The sequence below is a fragment of the Panthera onca genome, chromosome C1 (genome assembly GCF_046562875.1).
Source record: "Panthera onca isolate mPanOnc1 chromosome C1, mPanOnc1 haplotype 2, whole genome shotgun sequence".
Taxonomy (NCBI): domain Eukaryota; kingdom Metazoa; phylum Chordata; class Mammalia; order Carnivora; family Felidae; genus Panthera; species Panthera onca.
The window spans coordinates 156,706,334-156,730,267 of record NC_138346.1 but is presented as its reverse complement, the minus strand read 5'-3'; the positions used below and the strand labels follow the sequence as shown (position 1 = coordinate 156,730,267).

Below are 23,934 nucleotides of genomic sequence, written 5' to 3'. Positions count from 1 at the left end.
TCATTTTTGCCTTTGTTTCCCTTGCCTCTGGAGACGTGTTGAGTAAGAAATTGCTGCAGCCAAGGTCAAAGAGGTTGTTGCCTGCTTTCTCCTCAAGGAGTTTGATGGCTTCCTGTCTTACATTTAGGTCTTTGATCCATTTTGAGCTTATTTTTGTATATGGTGTAAAGAAGGTGGTCCAGGTTCATTCTTCTGCATGTCACTGTCCAGTTTTCCCAGCACCACTTGCTGAAGAGACTGTCTTTATTCCATTGGATATTCTTTCCTGCTTTGTCAAAGATTAGTTGGCCATAAGTTTGTGGGTCCATTTCTGGTTTCTTCTTTCTGTTCCATTGATCTGAGTGTCTGTTCTTGTGCCAGTACCATACTGTCTTGATGATTACAACTTTATAGTATAGCTTGAAGTCCGGGATTGTGATGCCTCCTGCTTTGGTTTTCTTTTCCAAGATCGCATTGGCTATTCAGGGTCTTGTCTGGTTCCATACAAATTTTAGGATTATTTGCTCTAGCTCTGTGAAGAATGCTGGTGTTACTTTGATAGGGATTGCATTGACTATGTGGATTGCTTTGGGTAGTTTCGACATTTTAACAATATTTGCTCTTCCTATCCAGGAGCATGGAATCTTTTTCCATTTTTTTATTTCTTCTTCAATTTCTTTCATAAGCTTTCTATAGTTTTCAGCATATAAATTTTCACCTCTTTGATTAGATTTATTCCTAGTTATTTTATGGTTTTTGTTGCAACTATAAATGGGATCGATTCCTTGATTTCTCTCTCTGTCGCTTCATTGTTGGTGTATAGGAACGCAACCAATTTCTGTGAGTTGATTTTATATCCTGCAACTTTGCTGAATTCATGGATCAATTCTAGCAGTTTTTTGGTGGAATCGTGTGGGTTTTCCATATAGAGTATCATGTCATCTGCGAAGAGTGAAAGTTTGACCTCCTCCTGGCCGATATGGATGCCTTTTATTTCTTTGTGTTGTCTGATTACAGAGGCTAAGACTTCCGATACTATGTTGAATAACAGTGGTGAGAGTGGACATCCCTGTCTTGTTCCTGACCTTAGGGGGAAAGCTCTCAGTTTTTCCCCATTGAGTATGATATTAGTGTTGGGTCATTCATATATGGCTTTTATTATCTCAAGGTATCCTCCTTCTACCCCTAGTTTCTTGAGGATTTTTATCAAGAAAGGATACTGTATTTTGTCAAATGCTTTCTCTGCATCTATTGAGAGGATCATATGGTTCTTGTCCTTTCTTTTATTGATGTGATGAATCACATTAATTGTTTTGTGGCTATCGAACCAGCCCTGCATCCCAGGAATAAATCCCGCTTGGTCGTGGTGAATAATTTTTTTAATGTATTGTTGGATCTGGTTGGCTAATATCTTGTTGAGGATTTTTGCATCCATGTTCATCAGGGAAATTGGTCTATAGTTCTCTGCCCTGGCATCTTGCAACAGCTTCATCTCCCCCTGGATTCTAAGTGACAGTTTGATGTTCTTTGGATTGTTAGCACCTCCTCCCCATCTCGTTTATTGAGCCCAAGGCAGGGTCGCATACCATCCAGGTGGGTTCTTGGATCATTTAAGGAGTTTTCTTAAAATTAGGTAGGAGTGGAGAATGCACTTCTAGATGCAAGCAAGACAAATCAGTAGTTCAGTGAGATTTACTTAGGAATTAGAGACACGTCATGGGCCAGCCCAGAAATAGACCACCCTGCACAAGCACTTCCTTCAGGCCTCCGTGTTGCCCAGCTACCCATCGGCTGACACCCCTGCCTAATGACGGTCAGCCCTTTTGGCCGCCAGCTAGCTGAAAAAAGTGCGATGCAATTTCAGACAAAGGTACCCAAAAAGTAAAGGGGAATTTGCACAGCCACTGCCTTACTATTTATGCCTTTATTATGCCATCATTATGCAACACAGTTAGAACTCCTTAGAACATAAACCAGGGGATAGAGGCATACGTGATACAGATGGATCCCCTGACTTTCCAAGTGTTTTCCCTGTCTCATAAAGGCAGCTTTGCTCTGCATCTGAGAAACAGAACTTTTCTTCATCCACTCTCTTCTCCCTGTGCTCAGGGCAGACATCATTAATCAACCGTGGCACTGCTTTCCTACGAGTCTGGACAGCTGCCATAGAAACTGTCCCAACACAGCAGTAGGATAGCCACACCCACTCACTAGAATTAACCCCTAAAAGGAAGCATTTATTTTGTCTTGAGTGAGAGGATTCATTGTTTAAGAAGAAAGAAAATAAGGAAGGACGGAAGAAAGGAGGGAAGGAAAGAAGGAAGGAAGGAAGGAAGGAAGGAAGGAAGGAAGGCAGTAAGGAATAAAAACTGAAATATAGCAATTTAGGGTAAAAAGCACAGCAACTGGCCAAAGACCTTTGGTGGAGAAAATACTGCCCTGGACCTCAGAAAGCCTGATGTGTTGTGTGAAGGAGCTTTGTGAATTTGGGTGAGTGATTTCACTGTGTAACCTCTCCCTTCTTCATCCTAAACTAAGATGGATGGACAGAATAGGACCTCCTGGACTCCTCCAGGCCTATCACCTTATATTCTTTCTATATAAGAAGATTATAGATTTTTGTTCTTTTTTTTATTTGAGAGAAAGAGTGTGCACACAAGGCAGGGAGAGGGGCAGAGACAATGGCAGAGGGAGGGAGGGAGGGAGGGAGAGAGAGAAAGAGAGAGAGAGAGAAAGAGAAAGAGAAAATTTTAAGCAGGCTCCATGCTTAGCCAGAGCCCAACTCAGGGCTTAATCCCATGACCTTAACCCAGGACTTAATCATGACATGAGCTGAAATCACAAGTCGGACACTCAATTGACTGAGCCACCCAGACGCCCCTATATTATTTTCTAATCATAAAAGTAATACAAACTTATTTTAGAAAATATAAAAACTAGGTAGAGCCACCACTCAGAGGCAAACATTCTAGAGTATTTCCTCCAAAACTTTATTTATTTATTTATTTATTTATTTTTATAAGATTTTTTTTTTTTTAATGTTTATTTATTTTTGAGACAGAGAGAGACAGAGCATGAACGGGGGAGGGTCAGAGAGAGAGGGAGACACAGAATCTGAAACAGGCTCCAGGCTCTGAGCTGTCAGCACAGAGCCCGATGCAGGGCTCGAACTCACGGACTGCAAGATTGTGACCTGAGCCAAAGTCGGACGCTTAACCGACTGAGTCACCCAGGTGTCCCTGTTTCCTCCAAATCTTACTGCTATGAATTTTTAAAACATGATTGTAGCTGTAGATCTATCAATTAGGGCTCCTTGCTTGTAGGTAAGAGCCACCAACTCCAGCCTGACCCAAAACACAAAACTTGATGATAAGCTATACAGTCCACAGCTGAAACACAGCAGGCCCAAGAAGGCTGTGGGACCAGGTCTCTCTTGCTTTTCACACATGCCTTCTTCTCTCGTCATCCGGATTTTTCTTTCTTTGGCCCAGAAGCCAGAATATGGCCACCCTACAAGCGCTGCGTCCACATGTGAGCACAACAGCTCCAAATTCAGGCAGAAATGTTGTGAATTGCTTTGCTCACAGCCTTCTCCCTGCTCCTCTCTGGCCAGGCAGGTGTGGTCATTTGTTGTGTGATACTTTGTTGAGTGCGCACTGCATGTCAGATACTGTTCTCGGTGCTGGGGACACAGCAATAACCAAGATAAACCCCTCACTGAAAAGGCAAAAATGGCACATAAGAAAGTAAAATAATTGCTGATAGGATCATCTCTATGCATAAAACAAAGTAAGGTGTTGGGGGTGAGTATTTTAGGTGGGTGTGTTGGGAAAGTCTCCGAGGAGGTAGCATTTGCATTAAAACCTGACCCATATACACACACATGGCTGCCTGGGACTCCTCCCTGGGAACTGGGTGGGGGATAAGGTATTCCCAGAAGAGAAGGGCTTGTTGTGAGCTGGGAGAAACGCCAGAAATAGCTACCTCCAGTGGCATATGCAGAATTGTATAAACTGATACTTCAAACTTCTCTTTTTGCTAACTATAAAAGCAACAGCTACTTTTAAAAAAGAAATACACTTTAAAATCTAAGAGTATAAAGATAAGAATTCTTCCGTCCAAAGATAACCTAACTAAGGAACATTTTGATATATTTCTTACATTTGTTTTTCTCCACTTGTTTCATACTTTTTCTTCATGGTATAATCAGCCCAGAAACACCCCAGGCCATAGATGAAGAGGGCTTGATAACAGATGATAACTGTCCCTGGGCTATTTATTAGTCTTAATTAAAAAAAAAAAAAAAAAAGGAGGGGCCGCCTGTGTGGCTCAGTCAGTTAAGCGTCCGACTCAATCTCTGCTCGGGTCATGATCTCACCATTCACGGGATCAGCCCTGTGTCCGGTTCCTCACTGACAGTGAGGAGCCTGCTTGGGATTCTGTCCCCCTCTCTCACTGCCCCTGTGCCACTCCCTCTCTCTCTCAAAATAAATAAATAAACTTAAAAAAAGAAAAAAAAAGAGGCCAATGACTCATTACATATGCAGTTTTACAGATGCAGGAAATCGAGTTCCTTGGCAACTCTCTCTGCTTTTATAGAGGAGAAATTAAGTTTCTTGTTGGGCAATTTTTCTGCTACAGTGTCCCAACTTCATAAAGAGTTTAGCCATTTTTAGTAAGTCCTGAAATAGTGCAACACCCATTGTTGTTCTGGGTAGTCATCCAACCTAACAGGGGACTTCTTGTGAACCCAGAGATAAAGAATGAGAAATGCAGCTGCTGGCACTACCATGGAAGGAGTGGAGGCAGAAGGCACCTAAGGTCAGACTTCACCCCTTGATAACCCTTAATGGACTGGATCCCTAAGTGTGCAGTCTAACACAAGTAAAGGAAAACCCAAAATTACTTTTATACTTTGAATTCTCTGTACTTGAGTTCTTAAATTTTCCTTAAAGTTTATTTATTTTGAGAGAGAGAGAGAATGTGTGTGAGTGGGAGAGGAGCAGACAGAGAGGAAGAGAGAAAATCCCAAGCAGGCTCTGAGGTGTCAGCACAGACCCCGGCTTGGGGCTCGATCATGACCTGAGCCGAGATCAAGAGTAAGAATCAGACCCTTAACTAACTGAGCCAGCCAGGCGCCCCTTGAGTTCTTAATTTTGATTCTTCCTTCGGTTGGCTAAAATAACTCAAACTAGTTTTTAGTTCAATTTTTCTGTGAACATCTGAGAATATTGCTTTAGTGGCTTTATACACACATATCAGTGTCACTGAATATAAAACTTTTAGGTCATGATATATTTCTATCAAAATGGAGAAAACATGCTCCACTGTTTTCAAGCATTTAGTGTTATGGAGGAAAAGGCATAGACAAATTCGGAAGTCAACTTTTTTCAGCTGGTATCTTTAAAGATTTTTTTTTTCAATTTTTCCATGTCATTCAAAACTTGTGTCCAGATATCAGTCTCACTTCACCGATTCCCACTGGCAGAGATACCTTTTTTTTGTTTGTTTAACTTGAGAGTTTGGGGTAATTATTCTTTGATTATTTTTTATGTACCTTATTCCTTTTTTCTCCTCAAAACTCCTCAAAAACATAAAATTCTTAGATCTCACTCTGTTCCTTCTATATTAGCTCTGTCCTAGAGAAATATAATGTGACCCATATATGCAATGTTAAGTTTTCTAGTAGCCATATTTTAAACACTAAAAAGAGGGGCACATGGGTGGCTCAGTCGGTTAAGCATCCGACTTGGGCTCAGCTCATGACCTCTTGGTTTGTGGTTCTGAGCCCCATGTCGGGCTGTGTGCTGACAGCTCACAGCCTGGACCCTGCTTCAGTTTCTGTGTCTCCCTCTCTCTCTGCCCCTCCCCAGGTTGTGCTCTGTCTCTCTCTCTCTCAAAAATGAATAAATGTTTTTTAAAAAATTTAAACAGGGAAAAGAAACGGGTGATGCTGATGTTGTTATCAAGTCTTTGAAATCCAGTGTGTATTTGAGCTGACAGCACAGCTCAGTTCAGAGTAGCCACACACCTCAAGTGCTCGAGAGCAACACATGGCAGTGATTTCTGCATTGGAGAGCACAGTTCTCAATCTATAACCCACTCTGTTGTTTTCATTTCTGTGGTCTCGACTTTCTAGGAAAAAACCCCAAATGTGTCTTCCACCATTCCGGTTCAGCTTTTCACACTATTGTTCCTGCTCCCTAGTTACCAGTATTTATCTTAATTCTCATGTGTGTTTTCTGTTTGCCCCGGCTCATTCTTTTCTTCTCATGCTGTTGCCTTTTCACCAAGCCTGTTCTCATTTCATGACTGCCTGCTCTTACTTCATAGCAGCCATGTCTTCTTACATACAGTTTAAACTAGCAGTAGTATCCATTAACTTTCCCTCCTGTGTGTTTGTATAGCACTGTTTCTTTCTCCATCTCTGTATTTATCATGCTTCATTATAATTACTTCTTTACATGTCTGTGGCCACCAATGGAAAGTAAATTCTGTAGTGGGAAGAATTAGGTCTGTCTCATTCACACCTTTATCCCCAGAGTGTAGCATAATGCCTGGCACATGAGGAAAAAAAAAAGTACTCAATAAATATTTATTGTTGAGTATTCAAAAAATTGTATTTAAAACTTTTCTAGTTTCTATATTATATGATTATCAGAGATCTTCTTTCCTTCTGAATCTCTGGAATAGTGTGCCCTTTGTCTGTTTCTAGTTTTTTTCCCCCCAGAAACCTCAGTTTGTTTAAGTTTACACATCCTCTATATTCTGATTATCTATCGCTGTGTAACAAGCCATTCCACAACTTAGTGGCATAAATCAACAGCCGTTACTTGATAGTTGTGGCTTCTGTGCTTCGGGAGTTTGGAAAAAGCACAGTAGGGATGGTACTTCCTGGCTCCATGGCATTTGGGGCTCAGCTGGGATGACTCAAACTGGGGGCTGCCACGGAGAGGGCTGCTATGTCCAATTCAAAGATGGAACCTCATTCACATGTCTGGTGCCTGAACCGGGCTGGCTTAGCTGGGACAGCCAGACACCTGCACGTGACCTCTCTAGAACGGCTTGCACTTCTCACAGCACTGCTCCTGGGTTCCAAAGGATGGTGCCCCAACGGGAGCCTCCAGTGAGGGAATGTTCCCAAAGGCCAAGGCAGGAGCTGCAAGGCTTCTTCTGGCCACGCCGAGATCACACAACCTCACTTCTACTGCATTCTATTGGTTCTAAGAATGTCCCTAAGGCCAGCCCAGGTTCAAGAGGAAGGGGATTATAGTTCGTCTCTTGATGAGTGAGTAGCAAGGTCATATTCAGAAGAGTATGTGGGGGGGCGCCTGGGTGGCTCAGTCAGTTAAGCGGCCAACTTCGGCTCAGGTCATGATCTTGCGGTCCGTGAGTTCGAGCCCCGCGTTGGGCTCTGTGCTGACAGCTCGGAGCCTGGAGCCTGTTTCGGATTCTGTGTCTCCCTCTCTCTGACCCTCCCCCGTTCATGCTCTGTCTCTCTCTGTCTCAAAAATAAATAAACGTTTAAAAAAATAAATTAATTAATTAAAAAAAAAAAAGAGTATGTGGGGTGGGAGATATTGTTGCAACCATCTTTGGAAACTATAATTTGCTATGTCCTTCAATTAGGAGGTGGGGTGGAAGGGAATCTCATGGCCCACATGATGTACAGGTGATTGTTAATCTCACTTTTTGTGTGCTTGAGGACCAGCGGCACTCAGGTCTGTTCCTGTTGGATCTCATGCTGGAAGGCACACTGGGGTGCATCAGGGAGGCTCACACCAAATGTGGGATTTGGGGGTTGAGGCGCGCTGAGCAGGGACCACTACCACCCCGAGATGCACTTGCTCCTATGCCTCTTCCTGCTTCCCCTCCTGCATCAGGATCCATCCTTTGGGACATGTTCCCCCCCTCTCTCTTTAGTTGTTCTTTTGGTAATACAATCTTAAATTAGATTTAGAAAAAGATGTCCTGGTGGGACTTAGGGAGAACCGCTCTTGTCTTTGAAAGTCGTAACCACATAGCAGAATGGCAGATGCCGACTTTTCTGGTCATTTTCTAAGTCAGGAGCAGATTATGGAATCTAATTCCACTGGCAATAGGTAGCAATCCAAGTTTTCAGAATTCTGTAGCCATTCATCTTTTTCTGGGTCTCCATGGGTATTTTGGTGGGAAACTGGGAGAGGCTATAGCAAGGGGTGCTCACCAGATCCTATGCCCCAGGAGGTGAGAGGGGATTTCTCTTCAGATTCTCTGAAGATCAAACAGACTAAGGAGAGAAAAGCATTAGCAGGTGATTCAGTGGTCCCAGCTGTGTTAAAACTGTCAAGTGTTCACATTGGTGGCTGGGGTTAGGTTTATTTCAAAGGATTTTTTTAAATTACTAAAGTAATAAGTACTTAATATAATAAGCAAGGAGTAGAAGTATCTATGTGTATATGTGTGTATAAATGTATATATAAATAAAACAATTAGCAATGCCTTAATACCTCCAACCTTACTCCCCTCAAATACCCAGCATGAACAGTTTATTGTGTATCTTTCTACCTTCCCTCCCCAATCCTACTCTTCCTCCTCCTTGTCTCTCCGCCCCACCCCCCCCCCCCCACACACACACTCTGTCTCTCTCTCTCTCTCTCTTACTCTCTCATTCTCTGACCCCGACCAGTCTACTTTGTATAAATACACATACCCCATGGTGGAAAGTTCTGATTTCATGAAAATACTATCCTGTACACATTTCTCTGGAAGCCAATACAGACGTCACAGTGTTTTCTTTTTAGTAGTCATGTAATACTCTATAACATGGATATCCTATAATTTGTTCAACCGGTTTGTTTCTAGTTTGGTTGTTTTGTCTACTACTGACAACTGTGCAGGAACTGGAACACCCTTATTTGGGCTTTTGTGTCTAGTAGGAGAGATTGTTGAGATATTTTAAGCAGTCTTTTTTTAACCCATTCGTTTGCACTTCCTTCTCTCTCCATGTCCCCCTGAGAAGAGTTTTTTGAATGCAGAAAAGCTTCTGGACTTCTCAGTTCCTGGCTATTTGGCCTCTTCTATCAATGCCCCTCCCCCGCTGAGTTTGCTTCTCAGTTCTGAGTGTGAAGCGTGCCGAGTTCGGGCTGGAGCTGCCCTGGGTGAGTGCCAGTAGCAGCCTGGGTTTGGAGACAGCTCTCCATCCTGCTTGCCTGCCCAGTAAAAAGAGGTGCACAAAAGGGCAGGTGACTTCAAGGAGCCCCAAGGTTCTGTCCTCTCACCTGACAAATGAGGCATAAATCTTCCATCTGTCTCCCAGAGTCTTAAGAAACTCATTCTTCATTATTCTGCCTGACTAGTCTTCTCTCCACCCCCCCCCCACCCCCCCCCCACCCCCCCCCCGTCCTTCCTGTCAGGCCTGCACTAGATTCCCCGCAAAGAGCTTTTGATTCAGTGCAATCTGCTTTGCTCCCCTGTGGTCCTGTTGAAATGAGTTGTGCTCAGTGCGTGTCTGCATCCTGCCTCCCAGAACAGTAGGCAGAAGACAACTCCAGACCCCGTGCTCTTCTATTCACTTTCTTGATTTCCTTTCCCTGTGGTTGCTCCAGTCACATGGCAGGCTCTGCCTTTGGCCAGCTCAGGGCAGTCCATTCACTGGGCTTCACTTTAATTCACGTCTCCAGGAGCCCCTGCCGTGGATTCTAGAAGCCAACAGAAGACTGGGGCATCTCTGATGTCCAAGGCATGGTGGTTAATGCCAGGAATTCCGAGAGGAAAAGACACCCATGAAATTCTGCACCACAGCAAAGTGGTAAATATAGTAATAAGATTTACAGAATGTTCTGGGCCTTTGGGAGTACCGAACCTGGAAAGGTAGGTGAGGGCTTCAGAGAAAAGACGACATTTGAACAGGTCCTAAAGGATGAATACAAGTTCATAACGGACAGAAGAGAAGGAGACAAAGGCACTGACACCTGGAAGAGCCCAAGAATGTTAGCACAAGATGTAGCTAGTGCAGAGCCGATGAACAAAAGCAGTAACACACTAGACCAGAAAGCAAGGCTGAGGCAAGACCATGAAGGACCTGAATCCATTCATTCATTCCTCCTTCATTCAACAAATTTTCTAGCCCAGCATGGTCCAACAGAAATAGACATACATAGATTTAAAATTTCCTAGTAGTCACATTAACAAGAAAAAAATAAGTAGAACCAAATGAAATGAGCTCGAAAATAAATTTTATTGAACCTGATATATCCTAAGTCTTAGCTTCTCAACATGCCATCAATATAAAAATTATGATACTTTATTTTCTAATATGTCTTCAAAATCCAGTACTTAAGCATAACACAATTCAGATGCTAAATTTTCATCAGAAATAGATTGTATTTATATTCCATAAAATTTGTGGTTAAAATGGCAGATCTCACATACTCGAGTTGTTCCAATATATTTTTGAATTTTCTAATAAGGGAGTCCAAGTACCAGTTTTAAAAGTTAGATTAATTTTAACTACATAGCATTAAAAAGTCAGCTCCTCGGTTGTACTGGCTGCCTTTCAAGTGTTCAGAAGCCCCCTGTGGCTACTGCATTGGATAGTACAGTTCTAGACCATCTTAGAAAGTTCCAACTAAATACTGCTGGTATTTTAAACAGGGAAATGACTGATCAGATATGTTTTAGAATTTTGTGGATGTCTATGAAAAGAGCTGCCAGCCAAATTTAAACTTCAGACAAAATTGGGAGGAAGAGGAAAAAGAAGGAAAGATTTTAAATCCTTATGCTTTGGAAAATCCTATGTACAGAGAAGCCATTAATATGCAGATTATAAATCAGCCTAAAATTTTTTTTTTTTTTTAACGTTGATTTATTTTTGAGACAGAGAGAGACAGAGCATGAATGGGGGAGGGTCACAGAGAGAGGGAGACACAGAATCTGAAACAGGCTCCAGGCTCCAAGCTGTTAGCACAGAGCCCGACGTGGGGCTTGAACCCATGGACCGTGAGATCATGACCTGAGCCAAAGTCGGACGCTTAACTGACCAAGCCACCCAGGCGCCCCGAAATCAGCCTAAAATTGTTGCTAACGCTCGTCCTAAAAGCTCTCTAAAGTAAAGGTATACATAGCCCTCTTGCTTCCTACGGCCTTGAGAATAAGGAGAAATCTGTGTCCCGACTGGATATGTGAATTGGAGGAAGCGTCATTTACATAACCCTAACTTTTGAAGAATGCATCTGATGCTCGGCCCCAGACAGCACGCAGGTGCTGCATATTAAGGGCTTTGCCTTTGCGGAGCCTCGTCTGGTGGTGAGGGATCCCTGCGGTGTGAGGCTCCGTCTGGCTCAGAGGACAAGATGAAAAGAGTAAGAGGGTGGTGCACACAACAGTCGTAAACCAGTGGCAGCCTGGGTCAGTCTCAGAAGCCCCATGGCGCCAGTACATGAAAAACAAAACTAAAACTCCAGCCCTTTTTGTAACAGCGTGGGAAATTCAGGAGAAACACAACTAGACCTGGGCAGTGTTGGAACCAGCCGTTTTATGGTTTACAGATTCACTTCACAGAATGAAAGAGAAGAAGTAGACAAAGCCTGCAATTCCTAAGGCAGTGTAACTACTTTCCTAATTTAGCAGTATGTTCTGCTGACTGCGGGAAATATTATCACTGACTGCTCTCCTTTGAGAAGTCAGGTGAAAACTCAGAAATTCAATCCTATTTCCTGTTCACTTGCTGGTAGCTTTTTTTTTCTTTTATTGTTAAAAAAAATACTTCCTCTACTGATCACTTATTGCAGGATTTTACATTAAGTCTTTGACTCAAAAAGATAGGTTCTTAAAGTCAAAAGCACATCCACTTATCTAGGTTTCAATTAAATGAAATACATTAAAGCTTCATACATTCTGACTCTGCTGATTCAGAATTGGGGGTCTTTTAAGTTTGCTCAATTACTGAGGAAGTCCCCTTCACACAAAACAGTCAGTTTACAGGACTCTTTTTCTTTTTCTTTTTTTTTAACGTTTATTTATTATTAAGAGACAGAGAGAGACAGAGCGTGAGCAGGGGAGGGGCAGAGACAGGGAGACACAGAATCTGAAACGGGCTCCAGGCTCTGAGCTGTCAGCACAGAGCCTGACACGGAGCTCGAACTCACAAGCCATGAGATCATGACCTGAGCTGAAGTCGGACGCTTAACTGACTGAGCCACCCAGGCGCCCCCAGTTTACAGGATTCTTATCTGTTCACTAAGGGTGTTAAACACTGGCACCCTGTTAGTGGATTTAAATTTGCTAAAGTTGTAAGCACTGAGAATGGTTTCTGTAACTTAAAATGCACTTAGTAAATTGGTTCTTTCCCATTTCTTTTGACTTACCCAGGAGTAACATGAAAATCTCTAAAAGTCCCTTATTGTTCTCTTAAAATATTCTCCGTGTGAGAATCCACTGAACAGGGGGACCAGAGACCTGCCACTAATGATGTCATGGACAGTGTAAACAATAAGCTAAGTGTTAATGGATCGCTACCTTCTTACCCATGCCCACTACATGGGGAAGGGAACCTGAGAGGGGCCAAGGACAGTGAGTTAACAATCTTCCCTCCTTACAGGGTTTGATAAGGCAAGCGCAGGTTCAGCAGGGCAGCGAGCAGCAGCAGATTTGCTGAAAAGTGATGTTAGGAAGGCAGGCATTCCAAAGCATGTCTTGTACATGCAGGTTAAAGATAAGGCATTATGGGGCCAGAAAAAGGAACACAGTAATGACACCCATACAACATGGGTGAACCATGAAGACAGTGCTTAGTGAAAAATAAAAATTAAAAAAACCCATACACTGTGTGATTCCATTTATAGAAAATGTCCAGAATAGGTGAATCTATGGAGGCACAACCTCCTCCGACCTATTTTTCCAGTCTCCTGTTCTCCTTCCTCCAACTCAAGCAGCATTTGCTCTGTCCCCAACGAAGACCCACTGATCCCTGAAAACTCCAGGTGCTTGCAGACTTCTATCCCTTTGCACATGCTGGTCTCTCCACAGAGAAGGCTCTCATTATCTTCAAATACATATCCACTCCAGGCTCAGCTTGACTGGCAACACCAAACTAAACTCAACAGTCCTGATGCCCACTGATGGGCGCCTGATCCCCACAAAAACGTGAACTGAGATTTGGAATAGCATAGAGTATCAGAGCTGGAACCGAACCTGGAGGTTACACATGTGTCGTCAGTCCCTTTATAGAACAGAGGAGGAAACTGAGGCACCAGGAGGATGAATGTCTAGTCCGAGTCCTGAAGCCGACTGGGGATTAGTACAGGTATCATGGCTCCTACTACAGTGCTCTTTGCCTTGCACTTCAACCCTCCTGCAATTTTTTGACTAAGCAAACATTTATCAGCTTCTGTGTACCCGTTTGATTGTATCAACTCATACTTTAAAAACCCTTACGTAATTCCCATTATCATGTAACAGAATCTATAAGCCTCTTTATGATCAACACAGGCCTACCATTCCAGCTTCATTCCTTGTTGCCCCAACCAAATTCAGCCAAGCAGCCATTTGGAGCTGGTGGACATATTCTAATGTGGTTGGGAAGTGTAAGGACTTTGGAGTCAGAGACCTTGGTTTCCACCAGGTCCCTGCCACTTACTTAGCTGTATGACCTTGGGAAATTTAATTCATCTTTCAAAGCCTCAGTTTTGTCATGTGTGCAATGGGGATAATATCTGTCCTCCCAAGATCACTGTCAGAATTACCTGTTTAAAAACTGCTTTTTAATGGAATGGAATGAGAGCCAGTAAGGAGGCGAGGGACTCAGGGAGGGAAGAGAGCGAGCCAGGGAGGGGGCGAAGGAAGACTTCAGAGATGATGAGAGGGAGGGAAGAAGGAAGTAAGCTGGCAAGTAAGGGCGGAAGTGAAGCAAGACCAGAGGTAGAAAAACATTTTAATTAAAAATATTTTATTTAAAAATAAAAGCACTTATGCTTCTGTAGTGCTGCTGCTGCTGCTGCTGACGACGATTTTCCTCAGGAAACTCCCTGCCCTCCCAACATTGTGGAAGGTGTTCCTGTATCCACAGCTCCTGTGCTGGCCTCGAAACAGCATAAATTCCTGTTAATTCTTCATCTCTGTTCTTGAGCTGTGAGCTCTGTGAGAGCACGGTCATTGTGTCTTGTTCAGCTTGGTATCTCCAGCACATAATGTTAGCGCCCAGGAAATGTTTGTTGGTTGAAAGAAGAGGAAGGAGAGGTAAAACAAGAGGCAAGGTGCCGTGAGGGACACACAGGGCAAAGCCGAAGTCTCTGCCCTCAGATGGAAAGCCTGTAGCCAGGGAGACAAGTTGCAGACTGCTGTCTTTGACTTTCCTAGAAGGAAGGGGTAGGACATGTTGGGGGAGGGTGCTTAAATTTTTTTTTAATTTTAATTTTTTCCTTATTGGGAGATGTATCACACACATGGTTATGCATAAAAGCCATATGTACAGTTTGGAGAATTATAAAACAAACACTGTGTAATCTCCACACAGGCCCAGGAAGTAGGAAAGAATGGCAGAGGCTCCCTGGGTCTCCCCAGTCACCTCCTCCGTCCTCTCTCCAAGCAGGAGCCACTCCTGACTTTCATAATCATCTTCTTGCTTCTCTTTATGGTTTTATCACTTATGTATGGATCCCAAACCTACACGATGTAACTTTGCGTGTTCTTGGATTTTACAGAACTTGAATTGCACTGCATGCATATTCTTTCAAGACCCGCTTCTTTCCCTCACCACAACTTTGGGAGAGTCATCCCTGTTGTTCAACATAGTAGCTGTAGTGTTTCTTCCGTCACTATTCTAGTCCAGCGTGTGACTATGCCACAATTTATTTATCCATCTACTGCTCATGGACTTGTGTGATTTTTCCAGCTTGGGGCTATTACAAACGACACTTCTAGAAACACTGTTGTACCTATTTTCTGGGATATTTAAATGTGGTTTTTTAGTTTTGGTGTTTTGTTTTTGAGAACTTATTCTATCTCTGGAATCTGTGAAGTCTCTAGTGTTGTGAAATCAAAACTAGTTTGTGCAAAGAAGGTAGACAAGATTGGAAGAAATCAGTGTGGTCCAAGATAACCCACAGGGAAATCATCTGGAGAATTTGTTAAATATGCAGATTAGACGGCCCAGCCCAACCGCAGAAATGAGGACCTGTGGAGATGAAGGTTGAGAGTTGCACCTCAGCAGGCTCGCTGCCCGCCCCTCCCGCGGGTCCCGTGGGTCACCAGGTCTCCTCTTCCTGTGCCTGGGACATACCTCGGTGATTGGTACGATGCTGGGTCACTTTTTTTTTAATGTTTATTTTTGAGAGTGACAGAGAGTGGGAGGCGGGGAGGGGCAGAGAGAGAGGGAGACACAGAATCTGAAGCAGGCTGCAGGCTCTTGAGTGTGAGCACAGAGCCCAATACAGGGCTCCAACTCACGAACTGTGAGATCCTGACCTGAGCCGAAGTCAGACGCTTAACTGACGGAACCACCCAGGCATCCCCAACGTTGGGACATTTTGAGAGAGGAAGGGGTAGTTGTGCCTTAACACCCAGGAAGTCCGCTCCCTGCCACCTCCTCTGCTGTTGGCTCCTCGCAGTGGTGTGCCAGTAACGTCTGAGGGGACTCTGCACTTAGAACACCCGCAAGTGGAGGTCCCAGCTTTCTTTTTCTCTACACGCCAGCCCATGACCCAAAGCCCTATGCCCATGACCCAAAGCCCTCGCCCATGACCCCACCTCGCCCATGACCCAAAGCCCTATGCCCATCCTGTCCAAATGCTCTAGAACACGGAAGTCTTTTAACTAATTCTAGTCTTTCCATGAGCCTTAACAATACTTTACCTCAACAAGGCACCTACGTTTCGTTGTTTTAAACCAATTTTTAGTTTTAAATTCACAGCAAAAAGTATAAAGTACAGAATTCTCATGTAGCCCTGTCCCCAGACACACACACGACCACCCCTACTAGCCACATCCCACACAATGGTAGGTTCATCGATGAAACCTACATCAATACATCATTCTCAACATTAGTCCGGTTTATGTTAGGGTTCACTCCTGGTGTTCACACCTTTGGATTTTGACAGATGTTTATTGACATGTATCCACAATTCACTACTGTAACAGTCCTCTTTGTCCCACCTAGTCATTCCTCTCTGGCCACAACCCGATCTTTTTACTGTCTCCGTAGTTTTGCCTTTTTGAGAATGTCGTATGGTATGGAGTCTTTCCAGATTGGCTTCTTTTAACCTCATAGTAGGAATTGAAGTTTCCTCCAAGTCTGTTCATGGCTTAGTAATTCATTTCTTGTGAGCACTGAATAACATTCCACTGTCTGGATACCACAGTTTTTCCACTCACCTAATGAAATCTTAGTTGCTTCCAAGTTTTAACAATTATCAACAGAGCTCCTATAAACAATCCATGTGCAAGTTTTTGTGTGGACGTTAAGTTTTCAGCTCCTTTGGGTAAATACCAAGAAGCGCAATTCCTGGATTATACGGTAAGAATGTTTAATTTTGTAAGAAACTGCCAAACCGTCTTCCAAAGTGGCTGTACCATTTTGCATTCCCGTCAGCAAAGAATGAGTACTGTACCGCATCTTTACCGGCATTTGCTGATGCATTTTGGATTTTGTCCATTCTAATAGGTGTGCAGTGGTATCTCCTTGATGTTTTAATTTAGATAAACCTAGTTTTTTTTTTGTTTTGTTTTGTTTTTTAACAACCACTCACTTTTTTCTCTGTGGTTTGGGCGCCTAGAGCAGGCAATTCTTTTATTATTAAAAATGGTCTTATTTAACAAAGATTTTTTAAGACTTTCTTTTTCCCTTTAAATATAGGTAAATGCAGAGGGGACACCGGAGGAAGTTTTTCTTCAACTCTGCACAGCTATTGACTCTATTTTCTGAAGGCAAAAAAAGCATGCGCATCAAGGAGAGTGGAGACAGAAAAAATATTAAAAGGCTCATCCCTTAACACAATATTGTTTCAAGTTAAACCGTTTGTGTCCCCCATCCCCACCCCACCCCACCCCAGATCCTGACATTGCTGTTTGCTTCTGAGCTTGACCTTTCCGAGAGGTGTCTGGAAATCATGCATGGTGTATTTGGTATTATCTAACCTCTTCTTCCTAATTCAGACAGCCGTCCGCACCCCCAGCACGCACACTCTTCCGTCATATCAGCTGTGCCTCAGAGCTGCTAGCTAGTATGTGAACAGAGCGTGGTGTTCAGTTGTGCCCTCAGGACCTGCTAGTCTGACCATTTGATTTCTCTGTCATCAAACAGGGTGTTAGCGCCCCCCTAATGCCCCATCACATTTTCCTTCCTCACCCCAAGATTTACATGCTGTTGCCTGATAAAGGGCCTTACCATGGGGCGGGGAGGCACCTGGGTACCTCCTCTAGTGGCTGTTTCCTCAAGTCTCATCCACTAGTAGCTCAGAGCCAGAGAGACTGGTCTGATAACTCCAACTGGTGATAAGAAATATGATTAAATTTGAAAATTTGATAAGTAAAACAATGTGAAATCGTATAGCTTTTCCAAGGCTGTAAAACCCAGACTAGTCACCAATAACATTTCCGCATTCATTTTTAGGAAACTGGCTACTACTTGGAATACTGTCATATGACAAAGAAAACAAATTGAATAAATTGTCTAACCTAATCTCTTTTACACCTGGTGGTGCATTTCAACAATTATACATTAATACCAATGACCAAACACAACGTAAAGCATGAGGTGATTTGTTACTGCGTTCACTGGAATAATGTCAACTTACAGTTTTGATTTTATAAGATCGTGTATTTATTTATTACTGCCAAACAAGAAAGTAACAGTAACAATACTGATGTGGGTGGGAGAGGCATGTCAGTACATGATGTTTAACAGATCCCAGTGCTGTATTTGTTTCATACGGGCCTTTTCCAGGGCTGTGCAAACCTTATCATATCCATATGTAAAACTGTGCTTTACCCTGCTTCAAACCAGTGAGGTTTGGGTTCTCTTTTGTGTTATCAGTTGCCAAATCAGAGCTTCTTATATATTCTACTGGAATAACTGCATCTTCCATTCAGTCACTACAAATGACCATAGTTTCAGTTTGCATGCCGTTCTTTTCCCTTCAATGGTTGTGCCGATAAGGATCCAATTCTGGGACAGAATTGTATTTTTAAAGTCATTTTTTTTTTTCTTGAAATGGATATATGTACAAATAAAATAAATGGAACACAGCATAGCTCTTTGTCTATTTATTTGTAACTCACATCATTCTGGAAAGCACTTGAAGCCTTATTCCAAACAGAATTAGAAGCAAACACAGTTAATAGTTGAGATTTATGATATGCTCATATGGTTTTAATTTTGGCTGTAGATCAGTTCTGAGCTATTACATAGAGAATTCTCAGTGTACTCATGATACATGGTAATTTTTATGTTTCCTTTTGCCCTAGCAGTCATTCTTAAACAGAAATGTCAGTGTTTGCTAAAGAAGAAATTAAATTTCTTTGGTTACAATTATGCCTGTATTACCAAAAAGGGGCATGTTCCTTCAACTCACACAGTTATCAAGTACTTTATTACCACCCCAGTTGTCTCACTCTCTGTACGGGAGCACAAGGAGCATTTGAGCAAATTAGAATCAGAGGGTGAAAATGATCAGTTATGCCAAAAACACAGAATGACTCTTTGTAGGGATTAACATTCTTTAAACACATACCACATATTGGCAAACACAGTTCATGCCTACCACAGCTCGGACAGCTTGAGTACGGGATAGGAGACAACAGATGCCGTGACCTTTATGGCTGTAGCTGGCTGTCCTCTTGAAAAAAAAAAAGAATCAGCAGAGGTAAATAAATGGCTTTGCCCCTGAAGAGGATCTGGAGATGCAACAGACTGCTAAAACGTGTTACGGACGTGGATGGCTTGAAATGACATCACTACTTTAAAGTCACAGGATTTTAAAGCAGGAAAGGATCTTAGAGGTCTCTGCCCAGCAGAAGCCCTTGTGTGTATGTGAAAGACATCAGAACACAATCCAAACTCCTTTACAATGGTCTACATTCAAGGCCTCACCTGCTCTGCCTCTGTACCCTGTATCACCCCATCAACTACATTCTCCTCTTGCTCGTCTGGCTCAAGCTACACGGGCCCTCTTAATGTTGCCTGAACAAGCCAAGATCTCTGCTGGATCAGACCCTTGTTGTTGCTATCCCGCCTCTTCCTCCAGGTTATCCACAGGCCGATTCCCTCACTCCGTCCAGGTCTCATCGAGCGTTCTTTGATTATTTCATCTAAAATGACAGTCTGGTCCTCATTCTTCCACCATTTTTCTTCAAACATTATTTTCTTCACAACATTTATCTCTGCCTAACTTTATGTAATATTTTATATTTATGTGTTTACTGGTGCTCTTCTGCATTAGACCATAAGGCTCTAGAAGGGCAAAGCTTTATACCCTCCATCCCGCACACAATTATTAAAAGCTAACACTTATATCCTCTGAAACTTGGTTATTTCATCTGTACAGTGGACATAATAGTAAGCAACCTCACAGAGGGGTTGCAAGTATTCAACAAGTTAGTAATACATGTAAATCATTTACTAGTTCCTAGAGTTCAGTAAAAGGTGGTTCTTTGTCAATATTTGTTGAGTGCCTCACTTTCACAATTGGGACTGGGACCCAGAATTTCCACTCCAGTGCCCTTTCACTCTAAAAACATGGCAGAGAATCAAGGTTTACAGCCTAACTGGGAACCCAGAGGAAACCATAATCTTCTCAGCCACCCAGGCTTGAACAACATCCTCCAGATAAGATAGGACGCAATTCTTCAATACTCTCAGAGCCCTGTAAAGATCTCCTGAGGCAGGCCCCCAAAGGGCCCCACGTAGGCACTCACAGACACACTCAGACATACGTGGTCTCTCCTACCTTTCTGGAGAAAAAATATAACTCATCAAAACACTGATTATACTAGTACTAAATATTTATTAGAAATCTAAGAGCCAGGCAGGCCACAGGGACACAGATAGGGATGGTCTTTGTCCTTATGGAGCTAAATGGGATACCACTTCTCAAAAATTCATTTAATTGGCTACACGAAAAACAAGTTAAAAAAAAAAAGGTATTTTTTTTCTGGGATTCTATCAACAGGAGGTTATTTTCATAAGGTTAAAAAATAAAAATACTTTACAACCTAAAAGGTCAATGCCTCTATAATCTCTGTGGAGGAAAAAACTACTTGTTATCTGGAAAAAAACAAAAAAAACAAGTACTTCCAATTCCATCCAGTGCAACTAGAACAATGGCTTTCAAAATCTGTTACCTACATTAAGAAATACAGTTTATATAGCATGCCACAGTAATAACTAAAAGAAGACTTTCACAAAACAGTATTTATCCTTACTACCTGTGATATGCTATTTTCTTGAAAAAAAAAATGTTCTTCATATCTCAGTACACTGTTGTCTTCTGTACTATAATTTAAACACAAGGGGAAAGGGAAGGAAACTGGGTAAGGCATACTATTAGGTTAAGTGAGAGGCACCAAACATGCATGGAAACAAATTCTGTCTCAGGCAGGAGACTTTGCCTAAAGCCTCAAGATCACATGTTTGCTGTCAAATTAGAATAGGTAAGTTATACGTCTGGGTGGTTTTCTAGAACTCAGTGCTGTCTTCCCATCCAAGGATCTGCTTCCTATTCTGTACCATGAACCTGGACCTGTCCTCAGGTCTGTGGCTCTAGGAACCATGCCACACCAGGGAAAAAGAGTGAAAAACAACCCCCACACACTTCCATCTCCAAACCTTAGTGATGCCTGACACAAAGGGAATGTTCTTGCTCCATAAATTGGGTAGTGACTCTGCAGCAATCTGTCTAGGTTAAAATCTAAGCAGGACCACTTTGCTAACCATATGAACTTGGGCAAGTTATTTAACCTCTCTGGCTAGATCTCCTCATATGAAAACAGGTTAACAAATGCACCTTTCTCCTAAGGTTGCGAGAATTAAATCTGCTACTATATGCTGGCTTGGCTCATAGTAAGCACTTACTCAGTTTTGCGCTTATTATTAGTGCACACCACACCAATCAAAGCCGCCTCTGCCTAAACCTTAAAGCAGTGGTTTTAGGGGTCACTAAAAGTTCCTTCAGTTCTTATCAAACAACTTGAACATAATATTTCAGGAAATACATCTGACCTACATCTGACCTACCACTTAATATGCAAGGCTTTCACAAGTAGGTCTATGTTGTCTCTTAAGGCCAATACTTCTCTGTAGGAGATCCAAGGACTACTTGTAAAAGACAGCCCTGCCTATTCCTGCAGTCCGCCAATTAAAACACCACCACCATATTACTACTCATGCTACTACTATCACTGCTACTATTACCATATAGGGCCTTTTTAAGCCAGGAGGACTACTTGCCTGGAGGTGAAAAATGCAAAATTAACACATCTTCACTCAAGCAGAAAATAATCCTCTTTGCCACTCAAAGTTCTCAAAATCTTTGCTCTTGAAAAATACAGTTAAGTGGATTTATTTTGTGTATTGTTTACATCAGAATTGTATCACACACAGCCCTCTTCCAAAGCACACTTTATGGGATTTTTGAATAAACCTGAATGGTCTCCCCCCAATAATCAGTATTATTTCTATACAAACACAGAAGTTACTACCAAGTGCTGCTGTCTTGCTGCAAGAAGGCAGATTTCCTAGCATATATCAGTTAACATTTAATATCAAAATGCCCAAACGTTAACAACTCCTTCTTCTTCCCCCCAACTACTGATTCCAGGGTAAGAAGTAAAGCTCAAGTCCATTTCCTGTTCTTCCTGATGCAATATATTTTATCAACATCAGTATTCTTTAGTCAATATATTACTTTAAAATTCTCATATTTCTATACTTAAAATAACATTACTTCTCTCAGTTAAAAAAATTCAAGGTATGATTTTAGTACCCTACAACGTATTGAAGGAGTATTAAATAACGTTCCCTTGACTTAAAATCGGAAAAAACAGGGGACTTAGTCCAAAAATTAGGTGAGTATAATACTTAATCTTAGAATACTTATGTGATCTCTTCCAATAGTCAATAATAATTGCCAGTGAATAGAGTGATTTTCAAAAACCATCTGTTTAAATTAAACACGTGAAGAGGCTTACTTTCATCTAAAAGAATTAAGAGTAAAATTTTTCAGCCCGAGTATAGTTTTCACATCTGGACATTAATAATAGCCTTTTTAACCATGGTGTGTGTTCTTTTTGTAACCTAGTTTAATTAGTGTCTCAGCACACACTGAGTGAAAAGATTACCATCTTCTCTCAGAGCTTCTCAAGTTCATTTCCATAATACTATATAGTCCTTACTCTTTTTCAAGGACAGAAAGGTAAAGCAACCCCCTAAAAAAAAATTTTTTTTTTGGTTTTAACACTAGTAAAACAAATCCAAAATCTAACCAAAAAGGAAGTCACAACAAGCATTCTATAATATAAACAGACAGTATCCACATAGTTTATTTCTCACAGTTCTCCTGACAAATGAACATTATTCAAGAACATACTGTATACACAGATAAGAAGAAACATACAAAATGTTTTAAATGATGCACAACAAAATCCAGCAGTATAAAAGAATGCATGTGAACTCTTGCTCACTGCGCAGACTAAATTTAATCACTTGTTTAAATAGTAATAAAAATACAATCTTTTATGGATCTTGTGCAGACTACAAAAGAGGGAAATTATTACCATATATATGATTTTTATATTAGGCAGTTTTCTTTGATGAGTTGCACTGACAACTCCAAATACAGAGGCAGAAGGCTGTGTATTTTAAAGGAATTAATGTTGTGAATTAGAGACTTTACACAGTTACTACCACTGGCACTTTTCACCATAGTTTGTACACATCACATGATCATCTTATATAACATTACATTTAAAAAATATATCTGAGCGACAATTTTATAACATTCACACACCATGAGCTGGTCAAGGAAGCAATGCCACAGTGCCTCCTGTAGTGCTTCGCTGTTGGTAATAAGGACAGTTCATTGTGGTTAAAAGAAATTAGACATCAATATGGTTAAGCAGCTCCGATTTACTAAAGGCCATCAGTGGCCACCACTGGGACAGTGAGTTCTTTTAAAGTGTTTATCCTAGAAGCAAACACCATCATTGGTTAAAACTTTGTCTAAGAAGTCAGCTTCTGTGCCGAAAACTATTTTCACAAAACTGAAAGCTACTAAACTGTTTTAATATAAATACTTTGTCTTCTCATTATCCTATTTATGACCGAGTTCTTTGAAACCTTTGGAATTTACTCTCTTTAATGTGTGCTCTCGTTTCCATCTCACCCATTTAATATCACCACCTAAAAGGCTTTAAGGTGGTGGTGAGAAATTCACCAGGGAAACCCTTTGCTCACCAGGAATGCTCGGCTGCTGAACAGTGATCTAGAGCCACAACGGTGCAGAGCTGGACTTGACAAGAACACTCAGGAAGCTGTCATGCTGTGAGTGTCATTTCAGGGAAAGCAGAGAATCTTTCCAAACTGTGCACATAATTCACAATGATACCATTGCTATGTGTTGAAGAGGACTAGTATACGATGTTCTCTTCCATGTCATCTGTTTGCTGGAAAGTAGTTTGGGTCAAGGTAATTATAACTGGTGCCCTGGGACACACAGTAGTCTCTGTCTAAGAATGTCTCTGACCTATAAACAGGTTCTAATTGGTGATCTTCCTTGTGAATATCTGTTTCATGTAGGCTGCAAAGAAAACACACACACAAACACACACACACAGACACATCAATACACGGCACTGGATGCATTTTGGAGTAGATATTATAAAACTTCCTCACAGTTCCACTTCTTTAATCCACCAAAATCTCTAACGGAAACTTACTTGAGATGTGGTATAATTAAAGAAAATTTCTTAATTGCCTACAACAAC

At 41.8% G+C, this 23,934-nt stretch overlaps 2 protein-coding genes across 9 annotated transcripts in view; one reads left to right on the top strand and one right to left on the bottom strand.

Moving 5' to 3' along the window:
* Positions 1-16,951, top strand: part of AK5 (adenylate kinase 5) — a 259,760-nt gene extending 242,809 nt beyond the window's left edge. For both annotated transcript variants that reach the window (XM_078451771.1, XM_078451770.1), the window contains exon 14: positions 16,811-16,951. In XM_078451771.1, the coding sequence (XP_078307897.1) occupies positions 16,811-16,879 (69 nt within the window). In that variant the 3' untranslated portion in view covers positions 16,880-16,951. The remainder of the gene's footprint in view (positions 1-16,810) is intronic.
* An 841-nt stretch (positions 16,952-17,792) lies between these two features.
* ZZZ3 (zinc finger ZZ-type containing 3) overlaps positions 17,793-23,934 on the bottom strand; it is a 107,863-nt gene continuing 101,721 nt past the window's right edge. For 6 of the 7 annotated variants that reach the window (XM_078451765.2, XM_060625830.3, XM_078451768.2 and 3 more), the window contains one exon: positions 18,205-23,747. In XM_078451765.2, the coding sequence (XP_078307891.1) occupies positions 23,603-23,747 (145 nt within the window). In that variant the 3' untranslated portion in view covers positions 18,205-23,602. Of the gene's footprint in view, positions 18,122-18,204; positions 23,748-23,934 lie in introns of those variants that run through there. The other variant, XM_078451769.2, reaches the window with a different exon arrangement.